Source organism: Gavialis gangeticus, unplaced genomic scaffold, assembly GCF_001723915.1.
Source record: "Gavialis gangeticus isolate Ggan-Ray unplaced genomic scaffold, GavGan_comp1, whole genome shotgun sequence".
NCBI lineage: Eukaryota > Metazoa > Chordata > Crocodylia > Gavialidae > Gavialis > Gavialis gangeticus.
Genome location: NW_017728992.1, coordinates 57071969 through 57082759, shown reverse-complemented (window position 1 = coordinate 57082759; position 10791 = coordinate 57071969). Strand labels below are relative to the sequence as shown.

General features: G+C 44.4%; 1 protein-coding gene across 1 annotated transcript; it reads left to right on the top strand.

The window, feature by feature from the left end:
* Positions 1–619: 619 nt before the first annotated feature.
* STMND1 (stathmin domain containing 1) lies at positions 620–4494 on the top strand. The gene is made up of 3 exons (XM_019519972.1): positions 620–835; positions 3635–3751; positions 4237–4494. The coding sequence occupies exons 1-3, from the start codon at positions 716–718 to the stop codon at positions 4486–4488; spliced, it is 489 nt and encodes a 162-aa protein (XP_019375517.1). The 5' UTR covers positions 620–715; the 3' UTR covers positions 4489–4494.
* Positions 4495–10791: the final 6297 nt, after the last annotated feature.

Here is a 10791-nt window from a genome sequence, read left to right as displayed (position 1 = left end):
GTTAGGCAAATAATACAACTGAAATCAAGGGTTGCAGAACCTGATGCATCTTGGCAACAAGGTGATTTCTTGTTTATTGTTCATCTCTAATGTCTGGAAGCTGTAGAGTAACTCAGAGGGGTTATCAGAATAATTTTTTCATTCTTAATTGCTGTTTATAAATATATATATATATAGTGTAGAAAATACATGTAATCATACCCAAGTGTAGGAATGTTATTTAAAAAAAATTAAGAGGTTATGAAAGGTTTTTTGTTTTATTTATATAGTGCAATGAAACTCTTTGTTAATGAGGAGTCTAACTGCATGTAGGATTGACAAGTGCTCTCAGTCTGGCTATCTTGAATCAAAGGCTCACCAAGGCCATAGTTCAACAATGCACTTAAATGTCTACATATGCTTAAATGTTTTTCTAAAGGTGCTCCTGGGAGTTCAGCTGACCACAGCATGGAATTCATCCCTGTGCAGGAAGCCAACACAAAGTCAATGCACCATTTTAGGCCACTTAGAAGTATAATGTTCAGTTTAAACAGTGCATGAGGCTTTGCTGAGATACTCTGCATTGGGCAACCTCAATAACACAAACAAACAGAGGACTGTAAGGGACATCAAAGTTAAATTGACCGCTTGATCTGAATGCTGTGTGAGTAATCATCTGAACCATTTTCTCTTTAAAGACATTACATTACTCAGTAGTGGATTTATCAATAAACAAATGCACTTACTGGAACGGAAAAGGCAAGAGTCGTCAGAAATTCTTGAGGAGCTTAAAATGCAGGGAATCATCAAGGGCCAAAGCACACCTTTTGGAAATGAAGAAGCACCTGATAACAAGGTAAGTGCACTGAGTGTTGATTCTGTGCATACACATACTAGTTTGTTGCAATTACTGTGCCTCAAGGATACGCACTTTGCAGGACAGGCACTTCACTGCCTGAGGAACAAGAGGTTAGACAACAGATAAACAAATATCTTTGTAGTGCATTTAATGCAAAAGAAAAAAGAAGCTGCTCACAAGTTTCATTTCTTTCAGGTGGTCCTCGATGACCAAAGCTGATTGCCCATTGCTCAAATAGCCACTGGAAATTGTTATCCACGTGTGTATATCTATCTCTATCACTCCCACCCACCCTTCCCTCACACTTTTTGTTTAAAAAAAATTATATGCACAAATATTGCAGAAGTTAACATACAGCTCCTACTTTCAGTCTTGCAGAATTTGGAGTTTACAATTCCAGTTAATCAAGACACTTGGGAATCTTAGCTACTTGGTCATCTCCAATTCATATCTGCGTTCTTACCCCAAAAAATGTTTAAAAAAAATTAAATTAATCTTTATGAGGCCAGTATTTAAACAAAAAATGGTGTCACTAGTTTAGAAATTAGAAAAAAATGAAACTAGAAGTTACTGAATTTAGCTGTATTAAGTATGTTTGGTGGGGTGTTTTGGTACCTGCAGAGTTGTTTTTTGCTGTCTCGCACAGTTCTAGGGACTAGAGGACTCCCAGAGACAAGGCTCCTGAATATCCAAACATAAGGGTTAAGTACAAACAGTCAAAAAGCCCGAGAATGAATCGATTCAGTCTTTGCAGGTTAGTCTAAACTGCAGAGATTAAACTGAAACAGAAGTGAACACACATTTACCTTCCAGTCAGGAAATGCAGCCACATGCCTGCAGTGTTTTAAGCCAGGAGCAGGGAGTACTAGACCCTGGTTCTCTGGCATGTAGTCAGCATAGGCTGTTTGTTCATTTCCTCTTCCTTCTGCCCCGAGGTCTCTGGGATTTGCAGTCCAGAATCACAGTAACAGCACTCTCAGTGTTGTTCATCACCTCCTCTTCCTGCTTCCAGGTTCTTCTGGGATTTGTTGTCCACAGCAGTAAGTTTGAACATTTTTAAGGAAAGGCTAAAATAAATGCCTGTGATGGTTAAGCATCTAATTATTCATCATTTTGTGTATGCATGTCATCTCTACAGAAAGAGACTCCCTAGTAAATCAGGAGGTAATCGGAAGAAATTCTTATTTCCTCACTCCTTCCTCCCCATATTAAGTCATTCTCTATACTGTGAGGTCAAAGTTATGGTCCACAGAGCCCTATTAGCAGGCATGCAGTGCTGTCTGTGGGGGTCTTAGACTGGATCCACACTCTTCATGTGGCACATTACTCATCTACATGTGTGGGGCCTAATGAATTTAACACCCTTCCTCTATACCATTTGCAGGACCTGACTATGTGATTTTTTTCTGGGACAGAGGTCTAATTTGCAGAGATATTTTTAAACTATGTCTAGGGGCTGAGGACTGGATATACAGACTTCCACCTCTAGGGCCCTTGTTTGTCATCAGTGCGAGAAGCAAGGATTTTTTTTAGGGTGATATATTTTGTTGGGCTAATAGTGTAATTGGGATAATGTTAAACAAGCTTTCAAATGCAATGTATTCTTCATCACTCTTACACTACCTTTGTCACCAGTGTGATAGAAACTTATCGTTGGTAGGGACCTACTGAATTCATGGCAGAAGTAGAGTGCACGGAGGCTCCTTTAATTTTGCATGTTCCCCCGTGCACATCTTGCCCTTTCTCCCCCCTTCTGCTGATTAGCGGAGGAACCCACTGCTCCCTCCTGAGCAGCAGGGAAGCTAAAACCATGTTTTAAACATAGCATTGTTTTTGTACCTCCCGCCAGTCAGCACCAAACAGCTGGGCCATCTGGGCCCCTTTAGCCAATCAGCGGCAGGAGGCAAAAATGCTGCCATCTTTAAAACCACAGTTTTTGCCTCCCCGCTGATCAGGAGTGAGCCGCAAGCAGGGCCCCTCCATCAATCAGCGGGGCAGGAGGGGAGGGTGTGGGGGAACCTGCAAGATTAAAGGAGCTACAGTGCACCCCACTTCTGCCATGAATTTGGTAGGTCCCTAATTATTGGACATCTGTTAGGGAAGTGGCTTACCAGTCTCCATCCAGTTTCCCCCATTACAAAATAACCTATTACTACTGCAACAGTGAAGTCACAGATGGGGCATACATAGGAGATCAAACCATCCTCTCATTCCAGAAAGGGAAACCTATGGAAGCAGTTTGATGCTGTCAGAGCAGGGTGTGGTGGCAAAACTGCCTATTGTATGGGTCAACACTTCCATCTCCAGTGTCATACCATTGGCATAATAGAGGCACCAGGAATGGATCCAGATGGAGTGCCATGATGCAGCTGTACCACCCTCGCCCTTTCCCTGGATCCACTACAGAAAGGCATTATGCTCAGCTGACCATGTCTGCTGGACTGGACTGCTGATTCAGACAGAGAAAAACCCTGCATTAAATGATTATAAAGTTAAAACAAGCTTTCATGAACCTCTTATTTCTGGGCTTGAGTGTGCAGACATGCTTGCACATGATGTGCCCATGGGACCACTCTATGCAGCAAGTGCTCACCCATACGAAGGATTGCACAGCTGGGTCCATTTTATTACGGGCTACTCCTTCCAGCCTCTTACGTCAAAGCACTACCACTTAACATCCATACAAAAAAGAGGCAGGAAATCTTTCTCGGCTTCTGCTGTACCCCTATTTCAGCTCATTCCAATCATATCTAACCCACCAGATACTGTGCTCTAATTGCTGATGTGTTTCAACAGAGAGAAGCCCTACTAAGAAAACCACCAGCCAGGCTGGAAAAGCTTGATATCAAAAGAAAAGAGGTGAACGATCTGACCCTGGAGGACATTCAGAATTCTGCTGAAGAGAAAGAAAAGGTAATTTAATTCAGCGGCATCATTCTTGCCTATGGCTTTGCCTCCTAAAAACACCTCCTGCTTAAAAAATAGCCTAGATATCAGATGTCTGTAACAGGTGCTAGCAAAACATAGCCAAGAATGTCACAGGAGTGAGCACTACACTCAGCAGTATGTCTGGAGGACTGGGCTGTTAATTTGTATATACTGAAAACCAGCAGGCTCCTGGGACAAAGCGGGAAAGGGGTGGGGGTGGACAGAAAGAGTTCAAGAGAAAGAATTGTAAAATAGTATCTTTCCATGTTCTGTAGCAAGACATACTGTTCACAGCTGCTGCATTTATATTTTATTTCCTTTGAGCAAACTGGCTGGATTTCACATCACTTGGAGTGACGTTTGAATTATATGGAGATGGAAAGACAGAATCAACTATTAAAATGTGTGTTCAAATGCAGTTTATGCCTGCTTCCCTCACTCACTACAAAGCAACATATTCATTTTTTCAGACTGCAGAACAACTGAACCAAAGACTACAGAGCAAGAGATTTTCTCCAGCAACTGCTCACCAAAACGTAGCTCAGCTAAATGAATCCTGTTATTTAACCGCAGAAGGTGGAAAAGGGACCGACACTAGTCAGCTTTTATCATTAGATCCAGAGGACGGAGAAACTGCAGTCGAAACTGTAAATGGCAATTTTGAAGACTTTGCTGTTGTGGAGTCAGATACAACTTATAACTGTTCAATTGAAGCATTCTAAAAAAGAAAAAAAATGTTTCTTTCAAACACATTCAGCTCATGAAACAGAGGACTGAGGATTGCTTAATGAAAAGATGGGGGGCAAACCCCCCAACAGAAACAAAACAAAACAAAAAACACATTTCTTCAGTTTTATGTGGTGGGATAGCTGCACTGTTCCCTTTTAACTGCATGAACCAAACCTTCCTTTGGTACATAGGTATGGCATTTCCTTAATTTCTGCCATGAAGAGAAGACAGACATTACAGGATCTGCTTAAAGCCAACCTGCTATGAGACTCTGCTTCTTTCTCAATCTCCCCAATCTTGATTAAGACAGCTGGCCACCTTAACAGTCAGCACCTCAGTTTAGTGCACAGAGTCAGCATCCCCACCCTTATTCTAAGATCAAACACTAATCATAGTTCAGTATTAGCCAAGACCAGCAATCTAGGTCCTGCCACATGCCCTGTACTAAAGCCTTGCACTGAAGAACCTGATGTGGGGTAGGGCAGGCTGCTGCTCTCAGTGATGATGATGATGAAATGATACTTGCTGTCGGTGCTTACTTACTTAGCAGGAAGGCTACCTGCAAGGATTTCAGTGAGAAGTTGGTGGCTTGGCAAACAGATGTGAAAGGGAGTCAACACATTAGGGCAATATGGAAACATGGAGGAAGGAGCCAGAAACTAAAGGACAAAGGTTATGGCTAAGAGAGCTCTAGGTTAGTCCAATTGAATGGGAGAAAAGGCCAGACTAGGTTAGGCCCCTGATAAGCAAGCTGTTTGAATTTGAGGTGCAGGATGTGGGGGAGGTGGGGATGGTCCAGAGAAGGGATTTGGATGGTAGGCATACCATGGCTTGAAGCAGAGAAGATGGTTTGGGGGCAGAACCCTGCCCAGACTGGAGGGAAGCCGTGTGAGTGTGAAGAGCATCAGAAAGAGGCTTCTTGGGTTTAGGGATAGTTAGGGCACAGATAAGTAATCTAGCTGCTGCCATGAGAAGGAGAGAGGAACATTGTTCCATTTGTATTGCATCTGGTGGTGGAGGGAAGCTTGGTACTCACCTGAAGAAGTAGTATTGCTCAATTCAAGAAATCCACAAATGTGAATCAGATCCAAAAACACATGAAATTTTTGTATGGCTGTGTTTTGAGGGCTGTATTTTGATTTTTTGAATTCATCCTGCCTATGCACAGTGGTGGCATTTGTGTGGAAGATAGTTAGTGTTACCAGCTTTCCTAAATTTACTGAGATGTGATTTCTGGTCCTTTGCTTCCCTGCTCAACAAATTAATGTGACTCCCAAACTCCAGATCAATTCTGTTCTCTCAGCCTTGCATCAATCCTGACCACCCACACATCGGTACCTACATGGCCTTCATCTGTTCAACCTATCAGTCTTCACCTCCTAGAAGTCTTTACCCTCCCTTCTCCTGGGCCATGGAGCAGATGCAGTGGGAGGCTCTTTTTCTCTCTTGCTCACTGAGGGGGAACAACTGCTGCAGGGTTCCCTTCTCCTGTGTGGCAGACCAAGCATTGCAGGAAGATGAGCAGATGCATCCTGAGCCACTGGACATTTTCTTCTCTCCTCTCTTCTCTTTTGAGTTGCTGAAGGAAGAAGGAAAAACTTTCCCTGCTTCACAAGCAGTCTGACAGCCTGATGCTGTCAGTACTCAAAGTGGGCAAGTGAGGCAGGAAGCCAATTAAAGGGGATTTTCCCACCAGACCCACCCCAGCCCAAATCCTTTCATGAAATTGTAAGACCTGGCACCACTATGAAAGAGCTGAAGATTGCCTCTACGTTGTCTGCATGGAGTGGCAGGATGGTGAGAGTTTCAAACAACAAAGGACAACGGTAGCAATCATGGGGGACTTTGGAAGCTCATTTTACATCCTATTGATCCTAGCTGACAGGATGCCATCCAATTGCAGGGGGAAAGGGGTTGGAGAACAGGGATGGGCAAAATATGGCCCACAGGCCATATCTGGCCTGCTAATTGAACCTATCCAGGGTCTGAGGAGGAAGGGCCATGCCCTGTGCCACTCTGTTCTGCTGTAGCTGGGCTGGGCTGGGAGGTACAGCACTCAGACTTCTCCATGCCCCGTATCAATCCCCCCACAACCTGGCTTCCTGTTGGCGCTTTGGCTGCACAGTCCTGACTGCAGCTGTAGGAAGCTGGGCCCCCTTTGGATGAGGTGTAGTTTAGCATCCTACCTGCCCGCCCCAATGAGCTGCTGCTGTGCCACTAGTCCATGCCAGCCATGGGGGATGGGAGGAAGGGGCGGCGCAGAACTTGGCCTTGGGCAGCCACCCCTGACTTTCCCACTGTGACGTGGCAGCAGTAGTGGTTCATTGCAGTGGGCGGACAAGCACAACAGCTACTCAGTGCGCTGTATTGTGCACTGTCCCATGTGGGCCCAGTTGCTGGTGGCTGTGGTACTCAGGGGGATAGAGTCTGTCCACTACCCGTGCCATCCCACCTGCAGCAGAGCAGTGCCATGGGGCACAGCCATCCCTCATCAGCTCCCAGCAGTGGGCCAGATAGAATCAATTGCCTTCCCCCCCCAACCTCCCAGCCCTCAACAGCTGACCAAGACTCCTTAAGTGGCCCTCCAGCCCAAATAATTTCCTACCCCTGGTGTAGAAAGAATCAGAAGGAGGTTGGACAGAGACATGCATTGCTAAGGTGGAGAGACAGATTTGAGCATCACAGCAAAATAACAACTGACTTGGTTTCAGTGGATAAACTTCACAAAAATCAAATGTGCCTTTGAAAGAATGTTGGGTTTTTATATAGCAAGGTGCCAATTTTTAGCCCCTCCCCTCCTTTTAATTATCAGATAAGGCTTTACATTTGCTGGGTCTATATAAAACTAGTGAATTGCTAGACTGATATTTATCAATCTAATATGAACTCAAAAGTCATTCTAAAATAAAGTGAACAAACACTCTCTATTACTAGAACCATAGCATTTTAAACCTTTTTTTTGTTAATTATGTAAGTGATTAATCAAAAACTGATTGAAGCCCCATGGAATTCAGTCTGTATTTTTTCCAGAGGTTGGCTTGGGGCTTTGATGTATAACAGCAATTATTAAGTAAAGGAAAAAGAAACTTTTGCGGGTTAAGAGTGAATGATTATGTATCACTCACACCTACCTCCTTCCTAATTTCTGCAGTGCTTAGTGTAGATAGTGGTATATCATTTTGGAAGATTCGCCCATCAACCTGTTCTGCACATATTTGTTTATATCAGAGGTTCCTTTGAAATTCGGCAGTTCTCAGGCAACTGCTATTAGATGCCAAAAATCAGTCAAAACTGCATAGTTTCATAGTTTCTAGGGTTGGAAGGGACCTGAACAGATCATCAAGTCCAACCCCCTGCTCTGGGCAGGAACGAGTGCTGGGATCATAATACCCCAGCCAGATATCTTTCCAACCTCCTCTTGGAGACCCCCAAGGTAGGGGAGAGCACCACCACCCCTAGGAGCCTATTCCAGAGCCTGGCAGCCCTAACTGTAAAGTAATGGCTTCTGATATCAAGCCTGAACCTACTCTCAATCAATTTGTGGCCATTATTCCTTGTTATCCCAGGTGGTGCCTGGGGGTACAGCGCCTCACCTACTTTCTGCTGGTCCACCCTGGTGAGTTTATAGACAGCCACCAGATCCCCTCTCAGTCTTCTCTTGTGGAGGCTGAATAGATTTAGGCCCTTTAGTCTATCCTCATAGGGCCTGGCCTGCTGCCCCCTGGCCATGTGAGTGGCCCTCCTCTGGACCCTCTCAAGGTTAGCCACATCCCTCCTGAAGTGCAGCACCCAGAACTGGACCCAGGACTCCAACTGTGGCCTGACCAATGTCGCATGAAGGGGAAGGATCACCTCCCTGGACCTGCTTGTGATGCATCTGCAGATGCCCAACAAGGTGCAGTTAGCCTTATTGACCACTTCCTTGCACTGGTGGCTCATGTTCATCCTGGAGTCAACAATGACTCCAAGATCCCTTTCAGCCATTGTGTTGTTGAGAAGGGTGTTCCCCAGCCTGTAGGTGTGTTGCAGGTTCCTTCTCCCTAGATGCAGCACCTTGCACTTGTCTGCATGACAAGGGCCAGATCTTTAGTTAAGTAGTGCTCCATGTTTTCAAGCAAAATTTGTCCCCAGACTTATTTTTGTCTGCAGTTCTGTTGAACTTGCTGTCTTTGTGCCTGATTTGTGGGTGACAGAAATGAAAACCGAGTAAAGCATGGCTGAAAAGAGGGTCTTAAATCTTGCAGATATGCAATACTTGATACATCTGTTTCAGCATTCATCAAATATACAAACCTGAAAGTGAGAATGGACTGGAAGCAATTCAGTTTCTCTACAAGTCATTCCTTTCTTTCATCTCTTTGTTCACCTGTTTAGCACGATGATTTAAGAGGAAGAGGAATAAAGATATATTCCTTGGTTCTGCTTCAAAATGATTGTATTTCTTGCTCACTCTTAGTGTGCAGGACAGTCTGAGTATGGCCCTCATTGCTATGTTATCTGAGTTCCTCCCAAGTTCTTAAAATAGGGTTATCTTGAAAGGTGCTACTGATTGCCAGCAAGGAAGTCTTGCATCCAAAGATGATGACAGAGCTCCTTAATGCCAATGGATGTGCAATGCACTCTCCCAGACCTACTACAATGGGCACTCAGGTCCCTTTGTGTAGTGAAAACAGGTATAGACAATGGGAACTCATTACAAGCCTGCCTGAAAAAGGTAACCTCTGTGGACCAAGCAGTTTCCCTCTTTGCAAACATAGGGATCAGGATAATCATGTGTGTCTGTTTACAGTGGATTAAATTGAGAAAAGGAGTTGTGCGTGTGACTGTGAGGGGAAACACAGAGACAGGGCTTCTTGAACCCGCAATATACCTGAGTGGTAGGCATGTGGACTTCTAAGCAAAGTTGCTTCCTCCTGCTTGGTTTGTACAGTTTTCAGAGCAACAGGACATTATACATTTTCTTTATAAATAAACAAAATTATACTAGGAACATATCAGACTTGCATCCTCCTCCTCCCAATGGCATCACTCTGCAATGACCTAAATCCTGGTTGAACTCTTAGATGAAGGGGCAACAGTAAGAGACCTCTATTCTCTCACTCTTTCTTATGAGTGGGAGAGAAGTCTTCTAGTAAGTATCTCCACCATGTGTGTTGTACCCTGTCTCATTACCAGTACTTCTAAGCTTTAAAATGACTGACGGATTAAGTGATTGGAGTGTCCATTGCCAAAGAGACTAATACAATTCACAATTCAGCAGTAAGTATGAACTAGTTCTGCAGCTTAGGACAAGGGCAGAGTTTGCATAGCACCTACTTCTCTATTAGCTGCTGCTTCTTAGGGCCATGGAAATGACACCAGGAAGGTAGTGCTCTGATGCAGTACTGTAGTAACTCTGCAAGAAGGGCATGGGTCTCCCTTTCATAGGCACTCTTGAGCTGGAAGAGAAATGCAGGGTCCATGAAAGCAAACTGAGTACCCTTATCCTCTCACTCCAAAGCATTTGTGACATGAATAGAGGGAAAGATCTCTTTAGCTCAGCTGCTATTTGTCTTTCTCCCAGAGTACTTCATAAGCATGGACTTATTTTCCCTGCAACAGTTAGCCCATATTACTTCACTCAAGCCAGCCTCACTTCAGCGCTAACACTGTGAAAAAAACTCAGATGGGCAAGTGATGGGCTTAGCAGTACAAAGAGACTGGGTTAGCACCCAGTGAGCTGAGTTAGCTTGAGTGTATAGCTGCATCTCAACCTCATTAATAGTTGAGAAGCTCAAATGTCAGCAGCTCTCACACTTCACCTTTGACCCCTGGCAGGCCCTCAACTTAAGTTTAAACCACCGCTAAAGATCCATATAGATAGGAATTGGATCAGGACCAACATTGATGTTACACTTCATACTAGCACTGCAGTGAACGAAAAGCCTTAAATTAGGAGAAGGAAAATTTCTATACTCCTCCTCCCACTTCTCACCTCCTTAGGGCTTCTCCATAGGGCTTCCTGGAAAAAAATAAAGTTTTCAGCTTTTAGAGTGGGGAGGAGAAAATGCAGAGAGCAGCTCAGCCTAGCCTAAGGGAAACATCTTGGCACAAGTGGCCTGGTTTCTCCAAGTGGTACCATAACTTTTCCTCCTGGGGCAGAGGCATCCCCCTCATGCTACCCTTCCACATCATGCCCATTCTTCTGAGGACCAGTCTGATTGGTGCAGAGCCATTTTACACAGGACTATGGGTGTTCATGTACTCTGTACCCCACCTAGCCATGCCTACCTTCCTCCTATTTTGCTTTGATCCAG